This window comes from Labrus mixtus, chromosome 15, assembly GCF_963584025.1.
Source record: "Labrus mixtus chromosome 15, fLabMix1.1, whole genome shotgun sequence".
Taxonomy (NCBI): domain Eukaryota; kingdom Metazoa; phylum Chordata; class Actinopteri; order Labriformes; family Labridae; genus Labrus; species Labrus mixtus.
Genome location: NC_083626.1, coordinates 25,311,995 through 25,325,534, shown reverse-complemented (window position 1 = coordinate 25,325,534; position 13,540 = coordinate 25,311,995). Strand labels below are relative to the sequence as shown.

At 41.5% G+C, this 13,540-nt stretch overlaps 1 protein-coding gene across 1 annotated transcript in view; it reads right to left on the bottom strand.

Annotated features, from left to right (window-relative positions):
• The window catches only part of plekhg5b (pleckstrin homology domain containing, family G (with RhoGef domain) member 5b), a 65,014-nt gene extending 56,874 nt beyond the window's left edge, over positions 1-8,140 (bottom strand). Inside the window, exon 1 of the mRNA XM_061058077.1 lies at positions 8,002-8,140. Coding sequence (XP_060914060.1) covers positions 8,002-8,125 — 124 coding nt within the window. The 5' untranslated portion in view covers positions 8,126-8,140. The remainder of the gene's footprint in view (positions 1-8,001) is intronic.
• Between the last annotated feature and the right edge of the window lie 5,400 nt (positions 8,141-13,540).

The window sequence follows — 13,540 nt, the reverse complement described above, 5'->3', positions numbered from 1 at the left end:
ATAAACCCTCGAAAATCGTCTCGACTGCACAGCTAACACTGCATTCAGGATATGATAAAAGGCTGTGTTTACGTCTACATCTTCTGCATGTACACACGCGATAAAGATATCATAACGGAGGAACTCTGAACGCAACAATATTTATCTGTCTGCCTAATGAGAAAAACAGAGAATAAATGTGAGGGAGGGAGAACGTGCAAGCAGGGGAGAGGAGAAGAAAGAGAGCTGGGGGGGGGGGGGGTTGGGCGAGGCGAGAAGGTGTCTCCAGTTTCTGAGAATGACAGGACTTTGTTTGAAAAATCTTTACAACATGCTCAGATGACCTGTTCAATGACTCTCCACTTGTTATATCATCACTAAATCATCAGGAAAAGAGGCTGCCGCTAGAATATGAAGTCACTTAGTGGACAAACTTTAAGGCCACTTTAATCAGTGATTTGTCACCATGAAAGAAAACGCTGTGACAGTCGAGGCCCCTCTCGGAGCTGGTGTACAGAAACAAGTCACCTTGAGTCATTCACTTGGCTACAGCTACACTCACAGGTCAAGGGTGCTGCTGGGGAAGAGGGGAAAAAACACTGTAATTGGTGCATACCACAGAGCCCATGGCTTCCCCACTGGGGAGGGAAGGGGGTCAACCCTGTCTGCAGTGAATTTGTTGAATGGAAGTAAAAACAAGGCTGAGAGTCTGCAGCCATGCTAGCTGTTCTGTGAGACTGTACGCAGGCACAGCAGCGCTTTGAGATTAATGCTAATGTCAACAGGCTAGCTTTGCCAATGTTAACATGCTGATGGTTAGCAGGTGGAACGGCAGTGTGTTCACAATAGTGCTGCCTGTTAGTGTTGCATGCTGAGGACTTCACAGAGCAGCTGAGGCTGATGGGATACCATATGATATCTGACATAAAGTAAAATAAAATAATGTACACATTTTGTACTCAGTTAAAAACAAAACAGAACTATGACTACATGATGCACACACACCACACATTCCAGTCTGCACATTGCACTTTGACACCCTGGACACTTTACACTGTTTACATTATTCTATATTCTATATTTTATATTTTGTACATTCAAATATTTATTTTTTTAATTTACATTATATTCTATTTTACTGTGTATATGTGTATTAGTAATTTGAGTGTTTATTGCATGGCCTTGCGGAACAGTCTTTTACATTTCACTGCACATCTGTATGAGCATGTGACAAATACAAATCTTGAATCTCACGATGATTTAAAAACATCTCACACCGGTAAAGTTTTAAATTTGCCAGCTGGCTTTAACAGTCACAACAATTACCAAAAATACTGTACGTTGATTAATGTGCTTGGTCCTTAAAAATCAATCAAATGAGATCATCATGGTATAAAAGAAAAGATAAAGAGAAAGCTTTTTTTTCCCCGGTTGCATGAGGTACTTACTCAACAGAAAGTATTAACAACAGGAGATGCCGATCAGCATGACCCCTTCAAGGAGAAGTCTGCCGTAGTGCCAGCATGGAAACTAAGCTTTACATCACTTCATATTTTAATGTTGAAGTTGGTATCAGTATCACCTAAAGGGCACTGGTACTGGTATCATATTTTTTTTTTACATTACAATGGCCTTAAATCCACTCCATTTCCCCCCCTGCCCTAAATTCAAGCCTCTCCTCATCCTCCGCTTCTTGCTCTTCTTTTGTCTTGTAAAATCACTCCGTCACCGCTGAAGCTTCATCTTCTGTCCGACTTGATCATATCTTGCTGACTCTCCCGCTTTCTCGCTCTCTGATGAACTGGAATTTCTGAACTCAGCACTGCTGATTAAGCCAAAAGCAAACACAAGCACACACTATACACGAACACACGTGACGGCAGACAATGAGCTTGCACTCTAAAGAGACAGTGGAGCGTCACATCCACGCAGCTCTCTGCGCTGGCTCGCTTACCCCAGAGAGACAACGCCTGGGGCAGAGACCCATTAGGTACCCATAAATAAAAACCAAGGAGGCGAGAGGAACGTTGGAGAATTGAGATGATGCACAGAAGAGCACGCAAGCTTTACAAAGTATTCCAACATGTCAATCTCAGTTTCCTCACTTTGTAACTGCAATGCAACCATGCATCTTTTCCTTCATGTCAATCCAGAGTACAATGGGAATGTTTAATGATCGAGGGCTGAAACAACTCGCCTATTGATCACGCATCAATCACAAAACTAATCCACAACGATTGAACTCATCATTTCTTTAGTCTTTGGACTTGCTAGCTCTACCTTGCAATACAAGAACAACAAAGCTCTTATTTTCATGCCTTATGAATGTTTTATCTACTGGTGAACATGCTGACTTTTTGCCTGGAACAGCATGAAGCAAAGTCGGAAAAATTCAAATTCAACACTCCTTTTTTTTTTTTTTTTTTTTTTGCAAGGCTTGGATTTTCATTTAATGCGAGTCAGCTGGAAACATTAAAAAGTCAGCCAGAGATGGATTTCAGTGGATGAAATAGACTGTCGACGGCTAAAAAAAAAATTGTGAGGCCTTCACTTGTCTGAGGTCAAGGAACAGAAGTTGATATTCGACGTAACATTTTGCGCAATAAATGAGTCATTGCTTGGATTGCCAAAGCTTGACAGTTGTAGAAACAAGCGAACAAGTGGGTCAAATCCTAGTGAGCAGTGGGTTGCATCTGTCCACTTTTGAAGTTTGATTTCCGTTTATTGTCTAACTCAGAAAAAGCTCAACTTGCTTCTCTTTCACCGCATCATGCCTCGCCGTGCTCACTCCTCTTACACCATCACTTCGCTAACGGCCTCACCAGACCTCCTAGTTCGGGCAGGGAGAGGCAGAGCGTAGCACAAGTTTAGCCGTAAGCCTTACCCACGTTTTTTACGAGGAATGTTAAGAATGCTTCTCTGTGCCTTCTGTTTGGTGAGATCTGATCGCGGCGCATGAAGAGGAGTGTCAGCGTATTTTCTTTTGTTTGTTCAGGTTTCATCTCCTCACTGTTATTTAACATCATGTTTTTTGAGAGCCCCTCCAACCTCCCTCCCTGTATAGAATGTAACACACACCTCCTCACTAGGAGATAGGACATTGAAAGACTCCTGAGAGATGAACACAGATGGCAGGCAGGCAGGCGGGGATGGCATACATTATGCGAAACCTGGCAAGGAGATAGCCATATCAGCACGAGCAGCGTAGCAGCCAGAAAGAAAAGTGAGACCATACATTACATAAATGAGGCATCAGGATGCAGGAAAAAGTCAGGAAACCATGAGAGATGTTTGGTCTATTAACAGGGTCTGGGTAATAGATGGACAGATGTATAGGTGTGGGGAAAAAAGAGATGGGAAAACATGCCTTGCTTACAAATTAATGTTTGAAGCAAAAGTCAAAAATCAAAAAGGTTATATTTTCTCAAAACCAAATTTTAACAAACAGTTTTGGTGATTTCACTATAACAGAGGCAAACAGCTTGCCTGGCTTTATGGAAGGGCAACAAAGGCTCACTAATTGAAGTTTTTTGTTTTTTTTCTTGTATTTTAAATCCGTATAAAAGTACTATGCTGAACTCATTCGTCTTGGCTAAGAGTAGTGACTGGAGTGCCTCGCCATAAGTCAGACAGCCAACATGCACTCCAGGAAGTCACTGACACTGGCCAAGAATGAGTCTTTATACTAAGCTAATCAAACTGTCTGGCTACTACTTCTGTAATGTAATTGGCTAGGAAGCCTCTAGGTCAAACACAGGACTTTCATTAAGGAGCCTGCTGTTCATGTCCAATATTTAATGTCAATATTGACTCAAGATTCTAACCCAAGCCAACATCCTTTTCTTAAACCTTACCAAGTTTGTTTGAGACCTAAAGCTAACCGGCTCTGTGGTTAAAGGGGTCACAGTTTGGCACCAACTCGACTTGGTTAGGTTTATAAAAAAATACTTTGGCTTGGTGCTGAAACTTAAAAGTCAATGAAGACTTGAACAAAAGACAAGAACAGGTGCGTTCTGGTCCTGGGTGAAAGAGCTTTACAACGGAAAACTTGCAGCATTTCTGAAGACAAGCATGTTCTTGCCAATCGCAGCACAGGAGTGCACGGTCTGGAAAAATACAGAAAGTTTGTATGACGGCATTATATTTAAAATGTGAAATCCCATCTTGTGAATGCTAACAACTAAAATGAGTCAAAAAGTCTTGTAAACCTACACCCGACGCTAATCAAGTGGAGGGCAAACCCAAATGTTTTATATGCATTAAACTTTAAAGTCAATCTGAGTAGTCGTGGTGTGCGCTGGATTACTCTGATCTTGAAAACTGAAGGGCTCTGTCTGAAGCCCCGCAGAGTTCCTCTACAGGTGAATGAGTCTGGGCAAGCAGACGTTTAAACATGAGCAGGTTGCAGCTGTTTTTAATGCTGAGGGTTCAATGGCGGCGGGGGCAGGACACAGCCCTCCTGTTTAATGTTGTTTTACCCCCATAGTGGTTAAATCACACACATGTGCATCACACACTCTCCCACCCCCGCCCTCTGACTTTTTCCCTCCTCCACCACATCTGAGCAAACCCGAGGTCTCAATGTTTTAACTGAAACCACAGAACAACAAGTGTAAACTGTTCCAGAGAGGGGCGGAGGAGCAGACGACAATCAATTCAATTTCCAAGATGGAGACAAAAGAGTAATAACATTTTTATTCTGCTGACTAATTTTGGGGTTATTTAATGAAAAAAACTCAACCTCTCTCCATGCATAACTAGGGCTCTTCATGACTGTTATATTACTGTAAAGTAGTAGACAAAAACTCAATACCCTGTCCCCCATTTAAGAGGGGTCATGAGGGGATTACCGCATATCTTAAATTTTTTAAGGCATTTATGTCAAAGTACAGTAATTGGTCAAGTATGAGCTGAGTCTTATATAATAGTGTGGCCTTTTGTGTCAGACTATTCTTTTTATGGGCTTAATTTGTGCTAAACTCCAAAGAAAAATAGAAGCATGTTCAGCTGTTACAGGAACCCGTGGCTGAGTATGACCTGAGGAATGCCACTGTGGGCTGGCTGGGTGAACGTAGTGCATGGCATGAGGTTAAGCGCTGGATAAAGCCATGAACTGAATTCTGTGAAGCCAAAATTAGGACACATAACTTCTTCATTTGGTGTTCCTAAGAGCTGTTACACATTCTACACTGAGTTTCTAGACAATATGCAGACTTGTGGTTGTTGGTGAGCCCTAATATATCATATTACAATTTACAATTCAGGGTTGTCACAATACCAGGTTTTGTAACTAGGATATGTTTTGGGGTTAGGGCAACCTTTCATGTGTGATTCACTTCACTTTATTACGTTTTTGTATTGATTATTTGTTTGATATCTGTTTAATTTTGTTGCGGACCCCAGGTAGAGTAGTTGCGACCTTCCAGAGGCGTCTTGGGCCAAACTTGACCAATCACCGTTGAAGGGAGGTGCCCACGTGATAACCCACGGTGATGGGTGGGCTCTTGCTGCCCATCTAGGTTCAAGGTTGAGTTGTGGGGTCATTAGAGGCCATGTGGTGGCAAAGACAGCATTGGCAGTATTCCCATTACACCTGGAGTAACGTTTCGTTACTCGCGCACCTGTGCAACCGTTGCTTTTGGCTACAAAACTTGAACTCATACAGCGTTACATGTGTGACCCAGCTTTTTGTTTTCGCCTAACTGAATATACTAGGTAGGAAAATAATTAACGGGAAACAAACGTATGACTTCTCCGGCCACGGATTCAGCTTCAGTACACACCGAGCCAGATTTCAGCAAAAACAACTGTTTTTTTACGGCAGCTACGGCAACTCTCGAGGAACATATTATTACACCGAAAGCAAACGTACAACAAATACAGAACCGTCTGCTACACCTGCGACATGTCAGTGAAGAAAAGTGATGTCTGGAAGTGCTTCGACAAGAACGATGAAGTTAACGTGCAGTGCAAGATATGTGGCGTTAAACTTGCACACCATAGAAATACTAGTTCGATGCTTAACCACGTGCGCTTAAAGCACAAGGAGAAAACAGCGGAGACAGAAAACAGGCGGTCTCGCATCACGTCATTCGCTCGCCCTGTTAGCACACGTCGTTGTTGGCGACGTCGTTGAAATTGAAATCGCTTTCTGTTGGTTATTTATATTTATGTTTAAATATTAGATGTTTACGTCATTTTATAGGCATAAAGTCTACAATTCCGGTTCCGGGAGGTCCGTGTCTGACGGACCCTTTTTTTTTGTTTACGGTTAAAAAAAAATAATAATAATCAGCGGGCACTCGAGTACTCGTTAATTAGGTAATTCGAGTAATCGAGTACAGGGATTACTGTAAATTCCCATCCCTAGAGAAAACAAGATCATTTTTTGTTGGAGAGTCCAATTCCACAAATGGTTCTGTAAACTATTAAGTAAAAAAAAGTACAAACTATTTTGGAGAAACAAACGGTATTGTAAATGAAAATCTTCAAGGCAAAGTTCTCTCCAATAGTTGGAAGATGTTCTTAGTCTTAACTCTGGGCTTGATTACAGAGATGGTGAAAAGGTAAGGATCAAAGCCTCGCTGTTCCCTCTGTGGCATTCTTCTTTTCGGTCTCTGCCAAACAGGTCTGCCTCAGCAGGCAGCGTCCTTAAGCTGACCAGAAAGAAGTCGGATTTCCAAGAGCCTGGCTGGCATAGAGCAGGGGATGAAGAACATTCCTTCCCAGCGCTGTGTTATCACTTCCCCTTCACTAATGGTATAAGTCAGGCGGCACAGCTGAAAGTAAGTGCCCCTGTGCCATTTCAAGAAAGAAAAAAAAAAAAACAGAGAAGAGCCAGAGAAGCATTTAAGTCCAGCTGTGCACTTCTTCAGTGGTAAATATTTCATCGTTTGAGTTTCGTCTTGTTTTGCCTCACTCCTCTCTCATGTGAGGTTTTCTTCATGCCAGGTCGCAGAGTGCTTTCCACGGAACAACAGAGCAATGGAAAAAAAAAAAAAAAAAAAGCCTTTCCATGATGGTGCTTAAAATCCTAAGCTCCAAAGTGCCAGTGAACCAGGTCATCTGCTCACGACTAACTTACATATAACAAAGTGAAGTCATGTCTGAGCCATGTTAAATGTTACGCAACAGACCTCATGTCATGCTGGATGAATAAGAATGAGACGAAGTGGACTGAGTCTGAACTACACACTAACTTTCCATTTGTTTTAAAAAAAAATAAAAATAAAAAGGTAAAACTAACGCTGACTGTTTTACAGACTCACAGATATTTGGAACTAATACAAGGGACGTCTACAAATGTAACAGGCTGTCCAAACCATTAACTGTATATTAATATCAACAACACAATTCTTCCTCTTTCCGTTGTACAAAAGTGAAGCCAAAACAACCCCTGTGGCCGGAGCTGGTGTATTCTACCGGTGATCTCATTCGGAGTCAAAAGGTGCAGAAGGGAGGTGAATGGTCGGACGCCACCCCCCCTTTCCGCTAACCCCAAGCACAAATTAAACTTATATGCATGCTAGCATACGCTAATTAGGAAGAAAAACGCAAAGTAAAGCTGAGGCTGATGGGAATGTCGGTATTAGTTTTAAAGGTATTAGGTCAGCAATTTGTACGAACAAGGAGAAATAGCTTCACATAGTTTACACGAATGAGTGCAAATGAGGAGAGGGAGAAGGGGAAACAAACTTAGAGGAGTCAAACAACAAGAATAGCAGATATGTGAGTAAAGGCTATCCTACTCTTGTGAGATATACAATCAGGGTAGGGTAGTAAAAAAAACATGTACACTTCTGTTTCTGTTTTTTACTCCATTGATTTCATCCTTTGCTGTAATGTCAAATCATCAAAACAACTTAAGAATCTCAAACTGTAACATCAGAAAGTTCTGCAAATAAGAAGAATAAAATGGACAAAGGCAAACTATTGCCTTGCGTCCTGCTTCATTGTAAGAAAACACACACAATCACAAATCCACCTCTTCAGTCAGGTGATCCTCCCCGTTCCCCAGCTTACCACAAAGGTCTTGGATGACGTCCAGAGAAGAAGACCAGGAGTAGCACTCCATTCCTACTTGGGTGAGAGAGGCTGGCAGCGCTTCCAGCTCATACGCCCCTCGCTTCTTCCAGTACAGGAACATAGTGAACTCTACAAGTACCCTAAAGCTCTGTGACCAATTAAAGAAACTTTAACTCTTCAAATCATCACCCTCGAACTGAAATCATCCCCACTGTCTTACATGTGGAACTGATGTGTCGAACCAGCTCCTGACCTTCTCTAAAGCACAGACTTCTGATCTCCTGCAGACAATCAATACACACTTTACGTCAGCCATCTTTCTGAAAACTTGCAAGCCCGACTCGACTTTAAACTCTGCCAACTGCCAACCACCTGCACGATTACCTCATCCGGCTAAGCCTCAAAATTCTTTGCTTTGAACGTTCGGTCCAAGTCTTATTCTACATCAAGGCCCGTCCAAATGTGCAAACAGACTTCCCTCAAGGCCAATCCATTACGCCGTCGGGAGACCATTTTACTGATTCCAAACCTGGAAGAAACTAAAAGGCTGACACTCAGACTCTAACACACAAGTTTTTACGTAGATAACAGGTGATATAACTGACCCCACTCCTTTCCACAAAGACCAAACTAACGTCAATAATTCCACCCCAAATGTTTCTACACCCTTTTGTTATTCAGTCCTCTGTTAATCATCCACTGCTAGAATCCACCCACCAAGTGCTCTAAAGCACCAAATGCTGCACTTATCTAATCCATTTAACAGAGCTAATCCTGACCAAATTAAAGACGCCCCATTGCCGAAAGAATCTTCAAACTTATCTCCACCAGCAGGTAAAACATCCTCTTCCGGTGCCTTCCCAGAGCCTCGACTTTATCCATTGCCAAGGGTGCAAAACTGTACAAAACTGCTGTGTGAGGAAAAGCTGCTCATGTTAAAGCCCTGTGTAGGATCTCCTGGCGATAGGGGGGCTTTTTCTGCCCACACCATCAGACAAGTGTTGTATTCATGCAGAGGTGAGTTGCATGCTGGGACTGGCAATCTGGTCCAATGGCTTTTTGGACTGGGCAACACAAAGATCTCTTTTTAAAAACCTCCTCCTACATCCAGAGTGGACGCAAACTGTAAAAGGCTGACATTTTTCTGCATTAATTAGTGCCCGCGCTCTTTATGTCTCCTGAAAGATTTATGCGTTTTTATGAATGCAGCAGCTCTGTGAGGACTGAGCTCAGTTATTTCTGTGGAGGCACAATGCACATATTGGCCTATTGACGATGAGAAACACCAGTTAAGAGTTCACTCTTTAGGATTTGTATCTAAGAGAGTGAGGTCTTTAATATCTTCAAAAAACAGCAGAAGGGTTAAAACAACACGCAGTCGGATATCTCAGTCAGGGCATAATATTTCCCCGTTGGTTACAGGCTGATGCTCTGCTATTACGCGTCTAAAATGGGAGAAGAAACACTGTGAGAATGTGCTGCACCAGCCGGGGGAAGGGAGGGACATTGTCACACACAACGACCCACATGTCCAATTTTGGGATAAGAAATTAGAGGGTAGGAAGGGAGCCGGTTTGCTGCTCAGCTCTGGGCTTTGCAGACATATGGTAATAATCTGCAGCAGCTTTGAGCACGCGGCTTCCCTTTTAATGAAGAGAGCAGCCGTGCAGCATGAGAACCGGGCTGCAAACACAAGGGCCAATTTCCACCTCCTTCAGAAACAAAGCGGGAAGAAGAGGAGGTATTAGATCGCCTCGCTTTCATCACCGTCCATCAGATCACCTTTTAATAAAGAGATGCCTTTTTTTAGCCAACACCAGGCCAGACAGCACCTGCCTCGCGCCCGTGTTGCATGCGTCTGCTCTGATCTCATGCAAAAAATATTTAGGTAATGAAAGAATAATCATACTACATTAACTTGAGAATTGACTGAATACAAAGATAACACGAACTCACACTCGAAAGTGAAGAGCTCTTGCAGCTGTGAGAAGGTACACGGAGAATGTTCCAACAAGTCGGGGTACCCTCTTAGATCAGGATGCACCGCTCTAATATCCATCAAGCTGGAGTATTTTGCTTTCTTAAAAAGGGTCCTCTGGCATTGTAGAACTAAAAGAAAATCAATAGATAAGACACTTTTGACTCTTGTATGTGCTAGGCTCAAAAAAACCCTGAATTCTAGATTTTCCGATAATGGAATTTAATCTTTTACTTTAACATTGTCTGCCTTCAATAATGGCCGTCAGAATTTCTAAACTACGATACCAATTTTTAAAGATACAATCGCTATTATTTGAATGACCAATAGTATAAAAAAGTACCGAGGATTTTTAGAAATCAGCTCTTCAGCCATATTTAACCAAATGCTGCAGTGAGCAAAAGAAGGAAACAGTTGGCTGCTTGACATTGACAACGTTTCAGTCCCATAATGTTGCCAACCTATTTGTTCAATTTAGACACTGTGCAGGAGTTTGCCTGCACCAAGACATTGTCTGATATTGCATGCCTCATATTGGATGCCTTGTTATTTATTTTATTGACATGGAATCAAAAAGGTATTGATATTGTTTGATATAAATTTACAAGAATGCTAACTTTAACATTCTGGTATTGTGGTAACCTAACCTCCAGTACATGGCAACATCTTGAAAATGCCACACCCCCAGTTTATAATGCATACTCTTTCAAGCCCACATCATTATGACATCATCGGTTACTTATTGGAAGATGGGAAGATTTTAAATGGTAATAAACCTTTTGTGTAATATTTCTTGTTGGCTGCTTTAAATGGGTGGTGTAATGTAACAAAACATTGGATGTGGCTGGACTATCCATTTACTTCTGCTAACAGTCTTTATGCTAAGCTAAGCTAAGCTAATGTCACCTGGTTGTAGATTGATGAATTAACCTACTTTTTTAAATAAAGCATAGATTTGTGAGGACAGAGCACATCCAACGTTGGATATGGAAAATGTAGTTTTTTTTAGCCTCAATAGAACAATAACTAATTCATACTCATTTATTTTAACGTGAGACAGAAATAGCAGGTTAATTGTTCTCGTGTGCCAAGCGTGAACGAGCTGGCTCCTCAACAGAATCTCACTCAGTAAAGTATTAATGGTGTGCTGAGAAATGAGTGTGTGAGCGGCTGCATTACGACAGGACTGTAAATGAGCCTGTCGGAGTGTGTGTGTGTGTGTGTGCCAGGGGCAAAAAAAAAAAAAAAAAAAAAAGTGTGTGAGCTGTTGACAGAGGGAGTGCAGTTGAAGGCTTGTGCGTGCCCATGTGGAGGAGGTTTTAGGGTTATATTTAGCAAGGTGGCCCATCAAACAGGCCGAGGTTAACCCTTCAGCACCAAAACAAGACTTGGTGTACTTTAAGACTTAGCAGTGTGAAGACGTGTGAAAGATTGTAATCCAGCAACAACTATTTTAATAATTGGCAAACAAAAGCTTTCTAAAGCTTTTCTGATTTGACGATTATTTTCAATATGATGGTACCATATATTTGAGTTTTTGATCAGTTGGTCTGGTAAAACATGACGTGTAAAGATTTCACACTGTGCTTTAGTTCATCCTGACTGTGAAGGTTGGGATATTTTACACAGTTTATAGTTCATCTTTAGTTGAAAAAAAGAAAACAACCTCTATTTAATACTGATAAATTACGATTATTAATTGGTTGGCCTCCTTTAATTCACCATTTTTGTATTTGCGAGTAAAGAGCTAAAAGGCGCTACACACAAAGTTAAGCCGAGATTAACAAGACTGACGTTACTGTCACAGAGTACTTAGAATAAATTATCAAAACTCCTCCAGTTACAGACAACTCAACCAAAGTCACAAAAGTCAACTTAATGGTGTTTCAGGAGGACATGTCAGAAGATAACCACCAAAATCTGGAAACGTTACTGCCATCTTATAGCAATCGTTCCAATAGTTGTTGAGATATTTCAGTTTAGAACAAAATGCAATGTACAACCAAAACAACTCCATGTCAAATGTGATGTATTGTTGTGTTGCACATCAGTATAATGACAAAGCTTTGTGTTGTGTTGTGTGCTTTCTTCTATTTTAACATGACCATTGATTATATGCTGCATATTAGGAACCAAATGTTTCAGCGAGAAGAGTCTCAGCAGGACAATCTCAATGCATTGTCATTAAAGTGTCCACACTCAAACCAGCATTTAACAGGGACAAACAACCACTATTTAACTTGTTCATATGAATAATCCTCTAATTGAACCAATGTGGTTAAATTGCAGTGGGGGGGGGGGGGGGGGGGGGGGGATGCTGCCTTTGAGAAGCCAATAACAGAGTCGACAGGAATCAAAAGCACGTATTCCCTAAAAGTACAGGTATTGTCATGGGGAGGGTTTCCATATGCATAAACACTCATTTAGCCTGGGTGGAGGCTATACGTGTCTATTCAGAGATAAATATTTGCCATTATGTTTCTCAACTTAAAGAAGGTGAACATTAGTGTGTGTAACCTTTAATTATCTGCAGCACAGAAGGAAGGAGGAGCAGCTCACTCACTGTTGGTACATTTACGACAGAGATCCCCGAAGTGAAACATACAACTTGTGGAGAAAAAAAAATCATATTAGGCTTTAATCCAAACGCAGAGATAAACCCTGAACAATGACCGAACATACAAGCCGATAACTAGGTTAAAGAGATTCTGGATGCAAATTGAATGAAAATGCAAAGCAGAGCATAACAGATTGTTCTCTCTCTCTCTCTCTGATGATGATGATGCAAAACAGCAGAGCAGGACAAGGACAGGGAAAAGCCCTCAGGGGGGAAAACACAACATCTGAAATTTCAAGCCAAGAAACTTGTCTACTGCTAGAGCAGCAATGTCCCATAAAAATACGAAAAACAACTACACACAAAGCGCTGAGAACGAGGGTAACGAGAGCCGAAGACTTAAGAGTAGTGTAACTGTCGCTACCTCTGTTTATTCAAGGGTTCGGAGAGTCTTTTGTAAAGAAAAAAGGGTTGATGGGAAAAGAGTATACGGTACAGTAGAAGGGGTGAGAAATGGCCCCCAGCTGTGAGCTTGTTCAAGAGTTCATCTGTGGCTCTAAAACAGTAAAAGTGACGCTGTGGGGTAAGTGTGGAAAGCTACAAAACCTGTTATATCTGTTCACTGTGAAATTCATCCACGCTCACAAAAACAAAAGCACCACAGCCGGAAAACTTTAACATTTAAGGAACTACATTAGCTTAGCATAAATACAGATAACAGCGAGCCCGGGTCAGTTCAAACCAAAGCTTTCAGAGTACCTTACAGCACCAGAATGGGTACTTTTTTAACACACACTAACACTGCTGTGTTATGGATATTAACCATCAGTACTTCTTTTTCAGAGCTTTACTTTCCTGCACTTTTTTGCTAAGCTAAGCGAAGCGAAGCTGATAGGCTGCTCGCTCGCTTGAGACATCACACTTAATAAGTATGAAAATGTAACAAACATTTGATTTATCATCAAAAAATGAGCTGCCCGGGATCGAATTGTCCTATCAAA